The sequence below is a fragment of the Eretmochelys imbricata genome, chromosome 6 (assembly GCF_965152235.1).
Source record: "Eretmochelys imbricata isolate rEreImb1 chromosome 6, rEreImb1.hap1, whole genome shotgun sequence".
In the NCBI taxonomy this organism is placed as follows: domain Eukaryota; kingdom Metazoa; phylum Chordata; order Testudines; family Cheloniidae; genus Eretmochelys; species Eretmochelys imbricata.
The window spans coordinates 41,015,057-41,032,743 of NC_135577.1; the positions used below are offsets into that span (position 1 = coordinate 41,015,057).

A 17,687-nucleotide genomic window follows, 5' to 3' on the forward strand; every position below is an offset into this window, starting at 1 on the left:
ATTGTTCAGGCCAATTCTATTGAAGATAGTGAAGGCTACAAAACTGTATTTATAGTTTGAACTAAAATTGGATTTGTAATGAACTGGCACAGAAGTTATGAATTGCATGGAAGATGTTAATCTGAGTTCTGGCTAACTTTTCTTTTTAGGCTTTTACTCCATGACGATTAAGGGGCATTCTAAATTGTAGTAATGTCCAAGCTAGGATAGGATTTTGTTGTTAAATGTAGACAATAGTGAAGGCTTCGGTACTTACGTTACTTTCTGTGTCAAATAGACTGCAAAAAGGGCACTGTAAGGTTCCGTGTTTATTGTCTCTGTGATTCCAAATCATACCCACTCCCTTTACTATTAATATTTTTTTCCACACTGGCCCTGAACACAGTGCCTGGGATTTCAAAATTGAACTGGGTTCTTTCTGCAAGTGGAATTCTGCTACTAGTTACATTAATGCAATCTCATTTCCCACAAATTCTGCACTTGGGTTTCTAGCTCTGCACTTGGTTTTCTAGTTCTAGAATTTGTCTGTAGACTCTTTATCATATATTGATAAATTAATTTCAAATAAATGAAGATGAACCTGTTTATGCCAGTAGCAAATTTGAGTATCATAAACAGAGTATATTATTGTTTTAATTCCTTTGTTCATCATGTGCAGAGGACAGATCAGTATATTACTGTGTAATGTCTCCAACAGATCTAGGACTTTAAAAACAACAGCTGGGCAAAACCTTTTGAATAAAGCAGATTAAACTTTTCTAGTTATAAAGCCAAATTGATGCCCACATCTTCACAATCCTTCAAAAAACAAGAGCAGGGAGTGGGTTTTTTCCAGGAAGGAATTTATGGTTTTATTCAAAACCATGCAGAACACTAAGGTTTCTTATAGTTGTAACCCAAAACCAAAGAAAGTGTGTCAGATTCTGCAGGGTTTCACTTTGAGTTTTCTGGTTTGTTTGAACTTGAAACACTGATTATTAAAGGTTGTGTGGGGACCAAAATGCAAAGAATTGACAAATTACATGCAAAGTGGATTTTGCATGATTCTAGTGGATTCCGGGGTGTCTTCCTTTGCCTCAGCACCCTTGCTCCCGCTTTGCTGCTGCTCCTCCTCCTCCTCCTGCCTTGTTGAACTGGGCTCTGAAGTGTCCATGGTGGTACTTGGAGTGGAGGTGGGGTCACCCCCAAGTATCACATCCAGCTCTTTGTAGAAACGGCAGGTCACGGGGAAGCACCAGAGTGGCTGTTTGCCTCACGGACTTGGTGGTAGGCATTCCGCAGCTCCTTCACTTTAATCTTGCTGTGCAGTGCGTCTCGGTCATGGCCCCTTTCCATCATGTCCCTTAATATCTGTCCGTAGGTATCAGAATTCCTATGGCTGGAGCGCAGCTGGGACTGGACAGCTTCCTCCCCCAAACACTGATGAGGTCCAGCACCTTGCCATTGCTCCATACTGGGGATCGCCTGGCACGTGGAGGCATGGTCACCTGGAAAGATTCGCTGAGAGCACTCCATGCCTGGCTGAGCAAACAGGAAGGGGATTTTCAAAATTCCCAGAGAATTTAAAGGGCGGGTCTGACAGTTGGTCAACTGAGGGCAGGGCAGCAGAGTTCAAAGTGATGACCAGAGTGGCTAGAATAGGCATTGTGGGACACGTCTGGAGGCCGATCAGAGCACACTAACAGACCAGGGCATCCACACTAGTGCCGCGGCACTCCAGCGGGGGTGTACAAAACGTTATTCCACTTGCTGAGGTGGAGTACCAGGAGCGCTCTAGCCATGGAGTCAGAGTGTTCTACGTGCCTTGCCAATTCTGGACGGGTAGTGAGCTAATGCGCTCGGGGCTCTTTTAATGCTCTGTAACTCGCAAGTGTAGCCAAGCCCTCAGCCTGTCTACACCCCCTACTCCCCAAATGCTGGCAGTGTCCTGGCTTTTCTTCTACTTCCTTTTGCTCCTGGACATCCTTTTCTTTTTCCTCTACGTCTTACCTCAACTGCTTTGTTCGTTTTTCTCAAACGTGCAGCGTGCTACCTAGTTCTCATCTGTAGACATTTCTCTGCTCCTTTTGGCTCCCATCTCTGATAGCTCCTGGTGTTGGCTTGCAGCCCATCTTGCTGTTCCCTATGTTCCCTTTGTTGGTGCAATAACTGACCCATACTGGAGGCAACAAGGATCGTTTGTGATGAAAAACCTGGATATCTGTATAAACTTCTTGACTAAGGAAATGGAACTTGCAACCTGTGACCTACCAGCTTTCTGCAGATCACCCCGAGTGAGAGCTGTTGTGTTAGGCAGTCACTGGATAATCCCTTGAGTGAAGGGATTAGGTAGTTAACACACTAGAACTTTATAATTTAACAGCAGTTTTTGGTCCTCAGATCTTTTATGTATATTTTCACTTGTGCTTAAAGTTTCTGTTGCAGGGTGATTAAGTATTTCTCCCTTCTGCTGTGGTTGGGTTTTGAAAGCATTTATTTTGAGAGATTGCTTTTCATGTTAATATGGAGACTGGTGCATCTTCAGCATTATGGGGCAGAGGGGGGCAAAGCAAGCACTCAGTGTCAAATATACTGTACAGTTTCCTATTATGGCAGAGGGTTTGAGAGCAGAGTGAAGTGCTCTAGTAAGATTAGGCAATAAAAACATACTAGAATAACACTGTTTTGGAAACAGATTTATTATACATATTACAAAGCAGTCAGGAGTTATTGTTAAAATTACAGATAGAACAGCCAGTACATTTGGGGAATGTGTGCAGGTTCTGAAGAAAATCCATTTATTAACCTTTCTTGCTATGAAAATTTATAGCTGATAAATCTGTTACAGACACAAATACAAATGAGGCAGAATATGTTTTAAAGCATAGGTTCTCAACATCAGGCTCACAACTCACCCATCCCCTTTTTATGGCTAGATGGAGAGGCCCCAAAACTTTTCTTTTGTACTATGGGGTCACAATATGAAAAAAGGTTGATAATCATAGTTTTAAAAGAACTACTGATCACAGTAATCTAGTGGTTTCATTATTTGCTTACAAGTGTTCCTTCTTTTCTCCCCCAAGACTGGTGGTACTAATCTAATCACAGGTAAAATTCTTCTATGATGCACTAGCTAGGGCTGGGCTTTGTTTCAGGAAAGAGCTATCCCATTAAAACAAACTCTAGTTAATTTTACATGCACAGTTAGTTATTAAAACATGCAATCTTTCCTAAGCAATTTTGACAGCAGCATGGTTGTAGGGATATTCAAAGTACCCACTAAATTTTGATTGAAGTCAATTTCTCATTGACTAATGGGAGCAGGATCTAACTCCTCAAGCCCCTCATGAGTCAATGGGTATTTCTCTGACTCACTTTTCACACAGTACTTACGGTTTTGCTCCTTCACTATGCCCATTAAGTGTAAAATTATTCATTTTTTTAGTATCTTTCATTAGATTTCAAAATACATTATGAAAAGGTAGATATCCTCATTTTATCCAACTAAAGAGCAATCAAGGGATTTGTCCAACATTATTCATTTGACAGAACTGGAAACAGAACTTAGAAATGCTGATATCCAGCCATTTGTGTGACGGGTATGGCAATATCCTGCAATGTCCTTAAAATACCTTATAGTATGAAGTTTATGTATTATTGTGTGCTGGGATTGTATGTAACTTCTTTATGGGGGAGGTGTGACAGAGCTTGTAACATCCTGCAGTATTTTTGGGATCCATTGTTTAAAATGAATGGTTTATGTATGATTGTGTTATTCCAGGTGGGAGGGAAGCTCATCCAGGAACTAAAAACGGTGGGTGGTGATTAAGGCAAATCAGCCAGTTTGTAACCACCTCAGAGCAGTATCTCCTCCTGGGGAGGCTCACATATATTAAATCAACCAGTTTCTCTCGAGACCAACAGACAAAGAAAGGACTTTTGGATAGTCTGAGATTAAACTGACTCAGGGCCTTCTTTCTGATCCAGCAAACATACAGAACCTTTCTATCCAACAGAGGGGGACCCCAATCCTTAGGGAAAGTTGGGAAGAACTTGACCTACTAAGGCACCTATACGATTAATGGCAGACCTCTGATAAGCTTATTAGTATGTGTGTAGGTTTTTATTCTTAATGTTTTCTCTGTAATTTCTGTGTGCTTATATAAAGAGCTGAGTGGTAATTTGTGACTGCTGTCAATTACACGTGTTCCTAGCTTTCAAAGAGAAAGCAAAACTCAGATGGTGGCCCGTTTAGGTAGTCTGGCTTGCTGGGAATATTAGAGTGTAAGCAGGGAACTATGCAGCTTGAAAAAACCAAAAAGCCAGACATATCTGGAAAAATACGGAGGTATAGTAACCCTAGGTTGAGGGGAGCAGAGAGAGGAGGAGGGCTAGAGGATCCATGTAGCAGTGGATCCTCCAGATTACTTCAGCTCCCTGTCCCAGCAGAACTATGCAAAGGTCCACCCCTCCTTTGAGTTGCAGAATTGTGCCTCCTTCCGTAGAAGAGGAGCTTCTATGCTTATGGAAGTCAGAAAGGATTTGCTTTTAACAGGTAGAGAAGAGGCCCTTAAAGGATTCCAACACAAGTAATTACAAATCAGCTTTTTCTATCTCAATAGATATTTAAGTTGCAAAGATATTTACTGTTGTAAATCGTGTAACTCAATTTATTGTTGTTTTATGTACACTCTTCCTTTTATTTAATATATAATCAAAATTTAGTGCAGTTTTCTGTTCTTTAGATCACGGGGATATTTCCGTGTATGCTACAGTGTGCATGTAAAAAAAAAAGTGCTGTTTACAAGAACTGACAAGCGCTCTCCTTTAAGATGATTAAGTGCTGATTACTTCTATAATTGATCTCAAGTTTAGTGTTTCAAGTACTCGTACAGTCTAAATTTTAAATCATATTCCAGAAGCATATGTAAAATAAATATCTTAAATAATAATAAAATATTAATAAAATAGTATATTTGTTTCTTAAATACTCAATGTTCTGTGGAGTTTATGGGTGCTTCAAATGATAGGGCAAAGTTTTTTGTCATAAGGGGAGTCTTAGGATGGGTAGTATCACAGATTTTACTTTGATGGTGTGCCCTTGTTGCCAAGAAGGCCAATGGCATTTTGGGATGTATAAGTAGGGGCATTGCCAGCAGATCAAGGGACGTGATCATTCCCCTCTATTCGACATTAGTGAGGCCTCATCTGGAGTACTGTGTCCAGTTTTGGGCCCCACACTACCAGAAGGATGTGGAAAAATTGGAAAACGTCCAGCGGAGGGCAACAAAAATGATTAGGGGACTGGAACACGTGACTTATGAAGAGAGGCTGAGGGAACTAGGATTGTTTAGTCTGAAGAAGAGAAGAAGGAGGGGGGATTTGATAGCTGCTTTCAACTACCTGAAAGGGGGTTCCAAAGAGGATGGATCTAGACTGTTCTAAGTGGTAGCAGATGACAGAACGAGGAGTAATGGTCTCAAGTTGCAATGGGGGAGGTTTAGGTTGGATATTAGGAAAAGCTTTTTCACTAGGAGGGTGGTGAAGCACTGGAATGCGTTACCTAGGGAGGTGGTGGAATCTCCTTCCTTTGAAGTTTTTAAGGTCAGGCTTGACAAAGCCCTGGCTGGGATGATTTAGTTGGGGATTGGTCCTGCTTTGAGCAGGGGGTTGGACTAGATAACCTCCTGAGGTCCCTTCCAACCCTGATATTCTATGGTGTACATAACACTTGGAAAAAATTAATCGGACTTTATGGTTCCATCCTTTCGTCACCCTGTATAGAAACAAGAACATATGCTTATACTGAAAATGGATACACATTTGGTTCATGGTGAAGTCTTGTACCTAGAACAACCCTGGAGGAGCAGATATCCACTAGCACTATACTGGATAATTTTAGGTTTAAAGATGTATTTTCAATTAAAAATGCATTCAATTTACTTCTTTGTAAATAATTGTGTGTTTTTTTTAAAAAATTAATGCAGTTGAAAGGAAAGTAACCAGAACTGCTGTAGATTTTATACACAGAAAGAAAATTGGAGAGGAGATTACACTAACAAGCTGGCCAAACAAGTTTTTGAAGACTGAAAGATCTATTGCATATCATTTAGTCCAAAAGTGAGATTATGTATAAACTAAAATCTGGTTTACCTTTTTCCCGTGCTTTAGCTATTCAGAGTCCACTTAACTCTTTGAATACAATTGCCTAACACAAGTATTTCAATTCAGTGATGGACAAATGGCATACTTAGTGCCATCTGTAAGCCTTTCACGTTGTTTACTGGTGTGAATTTATGCTTGCAAGCATACATTTATTGCTATGTATCTCCTGCTTTACAGCATATTGTATTTATCACAACACAAAATATTCTCATGAATCTCAGATAAACATACTAGTTACTAACTGTGCCAATTAAGGAGATTCAACTGTATTACAATAGTAGTTTCCATTGTGAAGTTCACAGGAAGGCTGTCTTTAGGAGTCTATGGATCCTCAGCAAGCTTATTCTTTGGAAGAAGTTAAGGCCACTCATATTTCCTCTAGCACAATTCAATCTCTCCAGCAGTTACAAATCCTAATATCTAAAACTATTCTTAAAACCAGTTCACCCTCCTCCATTGCAGGTTTCAAAAAACAGATCTGGCTCAGGGTTCCCTCATGCTGAAACCATTTTTCTTGAAAAAGATTTTGGGGCCCAGCAGTAAAATATTGTTTAACAAGGATCTGTCATCCATGCAAAGGTTATTTGTTTTATATATTTTCTTGTGATTTATAGTTACAACCTTGTATTACCTTAACTCTGAGAATGATATTTTCAAAAGCATTTAGTAGTGACCTAACTCTGTCTCCACTGAAGTCAATAGAAAAATTTCCATTCACTTCAATGAGAGCAGAATGATTTTGAAAATTCCACCTAAATTACCAAAGTTTTTTCTATGAAAGTAAAGTGAAATATTATTCTCAATTCCTTACCCTGGTGGTTGTCTTGCTTTGCATCTGTTTTTGCAGAAATAGTAAATAAGTAATCCAGTTGTAACTAACAGAACTCCAGTAGCAACTAGGCCAGTCAGAAGTCCTGTAACATCAATATTCTGTGTAGCTTCACCACCTAAACAGAAATCTGTAATTATTTCTAGTTGACTAACACTATAGTACTATTCACAATGCTTCATCAATGGTGGCCTTCTCTCTTTTTGAAGATTTGAGAGAGATGTTACAGTAAGATTAACAGTAGTAGTTCCTTTCTATTAGTCTTCTCACATGACAAGCCATCACATCAATCCAGCACTACCTAAAGACACCCCAACAAAAAAGCAAAGGTTAGCAAATATTCCTCTCCTCGATCATTTATATATGCATGTTATTGAGATTCTCCACCACTCCATCCCCATCAATGTTATTTCACACACTTATTGCATCTTTCATCAGATTAAGTCCTTCAGAGCAGATGCTGACTTTCACTATGTTTGTATAGCACCTACTACAGTGAGGTCCAATCCTAACTGGGGCCTCTATAAAAGTACTGCAGTACAAAATAAAAACAGAAGTAGGCAGCAGCAGAATTATAGTTGCAAAGTTTCTATGTTGTCTAATACATACAAGGAAATGGATAGTAGAATGCATATTTCAATATGCAGTAGTAAAGGGCCAAAGTCTTCAAACTCCCTGAACTTCACAAATATATTAATTACTATATAATATACATTTCAGTATATCAAATATAAAAAGAAAATGCACAAAAAATATAAAAAGACAGTAATCAAGGGTTATAATTGTGCCAGTTGAATAATTAGTTATGACCAGATAACAACATACATTGCAACATGCTTGGGGGGGAGGGAGTCTAGAGTATGTGTGAGGGGAGCAATATTTTCAATGTAACAGGGAAAGAAAACGAGATAAACTCTGATCTTGACTTACCAAATTTTGTGCTGGGTCCCTTAATGGAATATTCTTTCCAAAAAGTCATCTATGAAAATAAAAATGTTTTTTTAAAAAGTTCAAGCCTGTGTGTAATGTATAACTTAAATAAGAGATTGTGGACATTTATTCAGACATGGCATAAATGGCACAACTCCCACTGAAGTCAAAAGTTGCACCTGTTTACCCCAGGGCTGAAATTCTCTGAAACTTGTGTATTCAGGTATAACATCATAAAAACTGCCATACTAGAACAAACCAATGGTCCACCTAAACCGATAGAAAGAAATTGCAGCTGTTTAAAAGAAAAGGAAAGAGACAAACCAAGAACACCTCTAAATTGCAATACTATATCATACAGACACATTTCTTCTTGATGCCACTTAGTAATTAGCTTACACTGACAATGGAGATTGGTGGTGCTTATAATTTATCCTGGTTAGTGTATGTTCCAATGCTATTCATGCAAGTGTCTGATCTTACAAAGCTACTTGCCTCAATAATATCCTGCAACAGTGAGTTCCATAGGTTAATAATATGATGCATATAAGAGAATATTTTATGACTAAAGACAGTAATGCACTGTGTAAAATTTAATCCTATAGTTTAGACTGAGACTAAGCCACAACCCACATTGGAAAAAGCGGCGGGGAGGGCAGGAGGAAGAAGCCACTGTGCAGCAGAAGCCTCCAGGGAAATTATGGTGTAGTCATGTAAAATTCCTCATGGGAGACTCCCAGAGAATGCAAACTCCAGTGGCCGCTCCATCCTCCTGGGAGAGGATGCACTGCTTGCTCCTTCTGCAGCTGAGTGCAGAGGATGGCAGGGGCCCTGGAGAGGTTTGAACTACAAGCAGGACTAGTTGTTTGGAGGATTGCAAGTACTGCCCTCATCTGTGCCTGGCTTCTTCCTGGGGACGGGGGTGAAAGGCTTGCATCCCTTTTCCCTCTCCTGCCAAAGGTTTCTTTCACTATACAGTAGCATCTTTCAAGTTGCTCCTTATCCATAGAACACTCACACTTAACTGATCTACTGCCCTCTTCTCAAGATTCCCCTTTGCTGTAACTTGTATGTGAAATCAGCCAATTAACGAGTGAGGGCAGATGGAAATAGTTGGCACTTTATATATAATTTTTTAAAAGTATAAAATACACAAAATTATTTGTGTGATTTTATCCCCTTCCCAGATCACTTTTTTCCCCAAAAAAGTTCCCAGTTCTGAAGACACCCACGCATGTGCCTATATAAATATAAATAATAAATAAATATAAATAATAGTGGCAGAACTCCTGCTTTAAGTGATCTCTTCTGGAGGGCTGCAGTAATTTATAAGAACCATCTACTGATGGCCACTCAGTATTTTAAACTAAATCAAAGCAATTACCATTTTATCAGGGTCTTCAAAAATTTCTCTTGCTTCTTCATAATTGCACAGTTCCTCATAGCATTCTCTTTCTAGATTACCAGGGGTAAATACTTCAAAATCAAATCTGTTATACAGAAGATGTCGTCCGATGAACAAATTGGCTTCTTTTTCTGATGTAAACACTAACAAAAAATAAATTAATTTAAAAGAGCTAAATTAGGGGGATAGTTCTGGTATTCTTACAGAAAACTCTGGAGTTCTTTAAAATCCCAAAAGAAAAACCTCTCTCTGTTTTTTTCCCATTTCACCTGATATGAAAGGAGACTTCAAGCCCTCTTCCTGAATCATTTTCTTTGCTGCCAACACAACAGTTCTCTTTCTGCCTGTTCCACATTCAAATTGAAATATTTTCTGTCCCTTGTAAATAGTTTCAGATTTTCTCATAGCAACTTTTTAGAATTTGGTCCTCATGCCAGCTGTCTGAAATGCAAGTGACCACAGCTGTGGTAATGACCCTGATGGGGTGTGGGAGTCTCTGGGAATCTTAAGTTTCCTTGTAATATTCAATTACTTTAAGATGTACTTCTAAGCAGACCCAGACTGAGCAAGATCCAGTATTCACATCTTGAAAAAGCCTAAGGGTTACCTCCTTTGATATATTCCAGTAAGAATCCTAGGCATACATTCCTTTTCACACATTCTGGTATCTGAATTCTAGTATTTGTTTTAGAAATTGGGTTTCCATCAGCACAGTGGACAAATCCCATTAATTTATTCTTAATATCACACTATTTAGGAACAGCATTTAAGGGTAGATTGAAGCTTTAAACAAAAACGGCAATAATTATTTTTATAGCTTTCAAATAAATGCTGTTTTATGGTCATTAGGTTCATGATGGGATTCTTGCTGACATCATTTTTGATTAAGTTTATTTTTGCCATTTTTAGAAGCTGGTTAGGAGCCTAAAAAATAAACTCACTCACCCTAGTTGTGAAGTAGGATTCCAGAAGAGTTAGTGAAGTTATAGCAGACTTAAAGATACTGGAATGCATTTTCTCATCAGGTTTCTTCTGGGCTCAAGTTTTAGCCTGTCTTTGCTATAACTTGTAATAGAGAACTCATCTTTGAACAACAGAAATATTCTGACCTGGTTTTCTGTGCAACTGAAATATTTTAAATTAACTTCTAGTATAAGTAAGGAGTCTGTTTTGCTAAGTGCAATGACTAGAGGGTTAATTAAAAAGAACTCTCCAATGTGTAAGGGTGTTAATGAAAGCTGAAAGAGCATTCTTACAAACTAAGCCCATTTGCTTAAAAAGGGAGAAAGAGACAAGATGCAGGATAAAGTTATTCAGTCACAAAGAAGATATGTGCTTGTTAGACAATTCGTTTATATAGATCAGTGGTGGGCAACCTGCGGCCCACGGACTGCACGTGGCCCATCAGGGCGATCTGCTGGTGGGCTGCCAGACAGTTTGTTTACATTTGCACGGCCGCCCGCAGCTCCCGTGCAAATGTAAACAGCACAGGCCACAGGGACATGCTGGCTGCTACGTCCTGTGGCTCCCATTGGCCGGGAATGGCGAACCACAGCCACTGGGAGCTGCGGGCGACTGTGCAAATGTAAACAAACTGTCTGGCAGCCCACCAGCAGATTACCTTGACGGGCCGCAGGTTGCCCACCACTGGTATAGATTACCTCATAACGCAGGAATTTTTGCCTTAATAGTTACTGTTGGGCATTGCAATGGTATCTCAAAGGGTTTTGCTCAGTGACAATTTCAAGAGACTTACAGTATCACTCATTAATTTCTGCTTCCTTTAATACTATCACTGAACAATGTGAGGAATCACTTATCTTAAGATGAATTATCTTGTCATTATGTTATCAACTCAGAAGGAGTTATAGCATTTAAGATTATCACATTTTTACAGCATAGAGAAAGGGACTAGACTTAAGAAGAATTGAATCCCCAAAGTACATTTGGGCAGTGCTGAAATAGTTTTCCCTAGGAGTTCACTTTAGTGCAACCTGTATCGAAACAAGGACTTTGAAACTGAATACTACTAATCAAACTGAAAAGAAAAGCTTTGCCTGTTTTGTTCAGCAGTGTTTCATTCACTTATCAGATAAAACTGAAAAAAAAATTGGGCTTTAGAATAGAAGTGTTTAACTGAAATCAAAACCTGATCCTTCAACTTGTAGATTTTTCAACAACTTGATGGCTACATACAAATCCAGCAGAATGAGGGAAATAGTGTCAAATCAGGTTCCATCCTGTTAACACTAGTTAGCAACCTAAGAAACTTGCACATATTTGCATTAACTTAAATACCTGAAACATGTGTAATGAACAGAGTTATGGTTGGGGGGAGGGATAGCTCAGTGGTTTGAGCATTGGCCTGCGAAACCTGGGATGTAAGTTCAATCCTTGAGGGGGCCATTTAGGGATCTGGGGCAAAAATTCAGGATTGATCCTGCTTTGAGCAGGGGGTTGGACGAGATGACCTCCCAAGGTCCCTTCCAACCCTGATATTCTATGATTCTATGCTTTGTGGCTATTTCCTGACTTTTCTGTCTCTCATATCTGGAACAGAACATTAAATTAATAACTTGTAATTTTAATTTAAAATTGTGGCAGTTATGCATGCAGAGGACTTGCAGAATCAGGATCTATATAGAACTGGAAGGAATCTTGAGAGGTCATCTAGTCCAGTCCCCTGCACTAGTGGCAGAACTAATTATCTAGACCATTCCTGACAGGTGTTTGTCTAACCTGCTCTTAAAAATCTCCAGTGATGGCAATTCCACAACCTCCCTATGCAATTTATTCAATTGTTTAACCACCCTGACAGTTAGGAAGTTTTTCTTAATGTCCAACCTAAACCTTCTATGCTGCAATTTAAAATCATTGCTTCTTGTCCTATCCTCAGAGATTAAGAAGAACAATTCTTCTCCCTCCTCCTTGTAACAACCTTTTATGTACTTGAAAACTGTTATCATGTCCCATCTCAGTCTTCTCTTTTCCAGACTAAACAAACCCATTTTTTTCACTCTTCCCTCATAGGTTATGTTTTCTAGACCTTTACTCATTTTTGTTGCTCTTCTCTGGACTCTCTCCAGGTTGTCTACATCCTTCCTGAAATGTGGCACCCAGAACTGGACACAATACTCCAGTTGAGGCCTAATCAGAGTAGAGTGGAAGAATTAATTCTCATACCTTGCTTACAACTCTCCTGCTAATTCATCCCAGAATGATGTTCGCTTTTTTTGCAACAGCGTTACACTGTTGACTCATATTTAGCTTGTCTACTATGACCCCCGATCCCTTTCTTCTTCCTAGGCAGTCATTTCCCATTTTGTATGTGTGCAACTGATTGTTCCTTCCTAAATGGAGTACTTTGCATTTGTCCTTATTGAATTTCATCCTGTTTACTTCGGACCATTTCTCCAGTTTGTCCAGATAATTTTGAATTATAATCCTATCCTCCCAAGCACTTGCAACCCCTCCCAGCTTGGTATCATACGCAAACTTTATAAATGTACTCAGTATGCCATAATGTAAATCATTGATGAAGATATCAGATAGAACCGGACCCAGAACTGATCCCTGCAGGACTCCACTTGTTATGCCCTTCCAGTATGACTGTGAACCACTGATAACTACTCTCTGGGAACGGTTTTCCAACCAGTTTTGCACCACCTTATAGTATCTCTATCTAGGTTGCATTTCCCTAGTTTGTTTATGAGAAGGGCATGCGGGACAGTATCAAAAGCTTTACTTAAGTCAAGATATAGATGGGCACTATGTTATAGATGGGCCACTATATTCCCCTTTTCCAGTCTTCTGTAATCTCTCCCATCTTCCATGACTTCTCAAAGATAATCGCTAATGGCTCAGATATCTCCTCAGTCAGCTCCTGGAGTATTCTAGGATGCATTTCATCAGGCCCTGGTGATCTGAAGACATCTAACTTGTCTAAGTAATTTTTAACTTGTTCTTTCCCTATTTTAGCCTCTTCTGATCCTACCTCATTTTCACTGGCATTCACTATGTTAGATGTCCAATCGCCACCAGCCTTCATGGTGAAAACCAAAACAAAGAAGTCATTAAGCACCTCTGCATTTGCCACATTTTCTGTTGTTATTTTTCCCCCCTCACTGAGTAACAGGCCTACCCTGTCCTTGAACATAAGAATGACCATACTGGGTCAGACCAAAGGTCCATCCAGGCCAGTATCCTGTCTACCGACAGTGGCCAATGCCAGGTGCCCCAGAGGGAGTGAACTTAACAGGTAATGATCAAGTGATCTCTCTCCTGCCATCCATCTCCTCCTTCTGACAAACAGAGGCTAGGAACACCATTCCTTATCCATCCTGGCTAATAGCCATTAACCTCCATGAATTTATTCAGTTCTCTTTTAAACCCTGTTATAGTCCTAGCCTTCACAACCTCCTCAGGCAAGGAGGTCCACAGGTTGATTGTGTGCTGAGTGAAGCAGAACTTCCTTTTATGTGTTTTACACCTGCTACCCATTAATTTCATTTAGTGGCCCCTAGTTCTTATATTATGGGAACAAGTAAATAACTTTTCCTTATTCACTTTCTCCACACCACTCATGATTTTATATACCTCTATCATATCCCCCGAGTCTCCTCTTTTCCAAGCTAAAAAGTCCGAGCCTCTTTAATCTCTCCTCATATGGGACCCGTTCCAAACCCCTAATCATTTTAGTTGCCCTTTTCTGAACCTTTTCTAATGCTAGTATATCTTTTTTGAGATGAGGGGACCACATCTGTATGCAGTATTCAAGATGTGGACGTACCATGGATTTATATAAGGGCAATAAGATATTTTCCATCTTATTCTCTATCCCTTTTTTACTGATTCCTAACATCCCGTTTGCTTTTTTTTTTGCACACTGCATGGACGTCTTCAGAGAACGATGACTCCAAGATCTTTCTCCTGATTAGTTGTAGCTAAATTTGCCCCCATTGTATGTATAGTTGGGGTTATTTTTTCCAATGTGCATTACTTTACATTTATCCACATTAAATTTCATTTGCCATTTTGTTGCCCAATCACTTAGTTTTGTGAGATCTTTTTTACGTTCTTCACAGTCTGCTTTGGTTTTAACTATCTTGAGCAGTTTAGTATCATCTGCAAACTTTGCCACCTCCCTGTTTACCCCTTTCTCCAGATCATTTGTGAATAAGATGAATAGGATTGGTCCTAGGACTGACCCTTGGGGAACACCACTAGTTACCCCGTCCATTCTGAAAATTTACCATTTATTCCTAACCTTTGTTCCCTGTCTTTTAACCAGTTCTCAATCTATGAAATCTTTCCTCTTATCCCATGATAACTTAATTAACCTAAGTGCCTTTGGTGAAGGACCTTGTCAAAAGCTTTCTGAAAATCTAAGTACACTATGTCCACTGGATCCCCCTTGTCCACATGTTTGTTGACCCCCTCAAAAAACTCTAATAGATTAGTAAGACATGATCTCCCTTTACAGAAACCATGTTGACTTTTGCGCAACAATTTATGTTCTTCTATGCCTCTGACAATTTTATTCTTTACTATTTTTACTCTTCTTCTTGCTGCTAATGTATTTGTAGAATGTGTTCTTGTTACCCTTTATGTCTCTGACTAGTTTGATCTCGTTTTGTGCCTTGGCCTTTCTAATTTTGTCCCTACATACTTGTGTCATTTATTTATATTCATCTTTGTAATTTGACCTAGTTTCCACTTTGTGTAGGACTCTTTTTTGAGTTTTAGATCATTGAAGATCTCCTGGTTAAGCCAGAGTGGTCTCTTGCCATACTTCCTATCTTTCCTACGCAGTGGGATAGTTTCCTCTTGTGCCCGTGATAATGTCTCTTTGAGAAACTGCCAACTGTCTTCTATTTTTTTTTCCCCTTAGACTTGCTTCCCATGGGATCTTACCTGTCAACTTCCTGAGTTTGCTAAAGTCTGCCTTCTTGAAATCCATTGTCTTTATTTTGCTGTTCTCCCTACCTTATAATCATGAATTCGATCATTTTATGATCACTTTCACGCAAGCTGCCTTCCACTTGGAAATTCTCAACCAGTTCCTCCCTATTTGCCAAAATCAAATCTAGAACAGCCTCTCCCCAGTAGCTTTCTACACCTTCTGAAATAAAAAATTGTCTCTGATACATTCCAAGAATTTATTGGCTAATCTGTGGTCTGCTGTGTTATTTTCCCAACAGATGTCTGAGTAGTTGAAGTCCCCCATCACCACCAAGTCCTGTGCTTTGGATGATTTTGTTAGCTGTTTAAAAAAAGCCTCATCCACCTCTTCTTCCTGGTTAGGTGGTCTGTAGTAGAGCCCTACCATGACATCACCCTTGTTTTTTACCCCTTTTATCCTTACCCAGAGATTTTCAACAAGTCTGTCTCCTATTTCCATCTCAATCTCAGTCCAAGTGTATTCATTTTTAACATATAAGGCAACACATCCTCCCTTTTTTCCCTGCCAGTCCTTCCTGAGCAAGCTGTACCTTTCTATACCAATATTCCAGTCATGTGTATTACCCAACCAGGTCTCTGTGATGCCAGCTATGTCATAGTTGTATTTATTTACTAGCATTTTGAGTTCTTCCTGCTTATTCCCCATACTTCTCGCATTAGTATATCTGGAGACTTTCTAGATCAGTAGTCCAAACCCATCTCCTGTGTTTAGGTTACTCAGTAAGTAACCTATGTGAAATGAGCTAGAGATTTTAGTCCAGTTGTTAGTGGGCAGTTGGGCACACCTTAAAAAAAAGACAACACCCAGCAGACCTGGCACCACTGTTGGTACTTATTTCTCTTGCCTTTAAATATAGTCCTGCCTGGCAGGATGGGGTGCACTGATCAGGAGTGGTGGGGCAGACCTTGGTCTGTACACCCACATTCACTCTTGTTATTTGGAAATACTGGATTCTTCATATGATAATGGACTATATGCAAATACTTTGAAGAAATGAACCAAATGAGAGATCAGTTTAGTGCTTCCATGTGTTGTATTCAATCCTGGCTGTTAGGAATATAGCAATTGCCAAACTGGACAGACCACTGATCCATCACTGTCTCGCAGCCTCTCACTAGGCAGATGTGAGATAATCAATCCCTATGAAGGTCTCATCCAACTCTTTACAGTTAGAGATTACCTTAACCCTTGAAGCATGGGGTTTAGATCCCTCCCAAAACGTGCTAGTTTCAAGTATAACAACTCTAGATATTCCTTGCTGTCCCTATAAAAATGTCCAACCCCTCTGAGTCTGGCTAAATTCTTGGTTTCAATGTCATACCGTGGCAATGAGTTCCACAGTTTAATTACACATTGAGTGGAAAAGTGTTTCCCTTAATCAAACAAACTTTCTGTTATGTCATAAGACAATCTAGTGATTCAAACAGTTTCTGATCAACTATTTTTTAAATGAAAATTTTGATCTTTTCTGAATGCCAAGTATGAAACAAAACAACCCCTTCCAAATATGAACAAATGCAGTGCAGTCTTAATAGAGACTGAATTATTGTTTCAGACTCATTGCTAAGAAAATCTGATGACAACGGTAACTGTCACTGACAGGTGCCCAGAGGCCTAAGAGGAGCCTGTATTGTCCTGTTTATCTCATTCCAGTGTTTTTTTCTGAAACTCCATTGACTATTTGTTTGACTGATGATCATTTTAGCAAAAACCTCCAACTATTCTAAAATGGTGGGAGAAGCAAGAATATGATTTTTAAACCAACCTAAAGCCTGTTGCTTCTAATGTTAGTTAACGATCACACACCCTGTGTTACACACTTTTAGTTTTTAAGCAAGATTGTTTCCACAACAGAACACTGTAAGATGCAGTTTAGCTCAAGAAAGCATAGCTTCATTTTAGAAGAGTATTACCTTCTTTCCCTGTATGCTTTGAATCCTTTAATCTTCTTGTGCAATGAGGAAATGCAAACATTATTGTCAGCTGACACAGCAGTACCAAAACCACAGACATAGTCTAGTATCTGTCAAAATAAAGTATTAGTTAAAAACTCCCAGATGTTGTTTGTGTATCTTAAATGAATCCACTGTATGCAGTTGTCAGACACAAGTCCCCACAAGCAACTTGGATTATTTTTTCCCTATAGGCAGTACACCTACCCAAACTGGTCCCACATATATTTAATAACAATTGCATAATGTCCTCCATTTGGTAGTCATCACCATTTGAATTAACAAAGCACAGTATTCTACCACTTGAGCTAGAGAAGTAAGTCCATTAGCTGACAGTAGTATAAGTGGTTACTAAAGGTTGATACTACATATTTTGCGATTGTGGCAATCCTACTTGGAAGATTTTAATAATGATGATCCTGCAGCCAAACAAACTAAAGTGCAAGTGTGACTGACTGTACTGAA

The 17,687-nt window shown here is 39.3% G+C and overlaps 1 protein-coding gene across 1 annotated transcript; it reads right to left on the reverse strand.

The window, feature by feature from the left end:
• Positions 1-6,951: 6,951 nt before the first annotated feature.
• Positions 6,952-17,283, reverse strand: PRRG4 (proline rich and Gla domain 4). The gene is made up of 4 exons (XM_077819959.1): positions 17,184-17,283; positions 9,288-9,451; positions 7,904-7,952; positions 6,952-7,091 (listed from the first exon to the last, which is right to left on the reverse strand). Exons 1-4 carry the CDS (start codon positions 17,281-17,283, stop codon positions 6,952-6,954), a joined length of 453 nt encoding a protein of 150 aa, XP_077676085.1.
• Between the last annotated feature and the right edge of the window lie 404 nt (positions 17,284-17,687).

What these genes read in the sequence shown, in the direction of transcription:
- PRRG4 (XM_077819959.1), bottom strand. Translation starts at nt 17,283, where the DNA reads ATGTCTGTGGTTTTGGTACTGCTGTGTCAGCTGACAATAATGTTTGCA. An exon ending in AAAGCATACAGGGAAAGAAG is followed by an intron (nt 9,452 to 17,183) that starts GTAATACTCTTC and finishes ATTTTTTGTTAG; the next exon opens with TGTTTACATCAGAAAAAGAA. An exon ending in TTGAAGACCCTGATAAAATG is followed by an intron (nt 7,953 to 9,287) that starts GTAATTGCTTTG and finishes TTATTTTCATAG; the next exon opens with ATGACTTTTTGGAAAGAATA.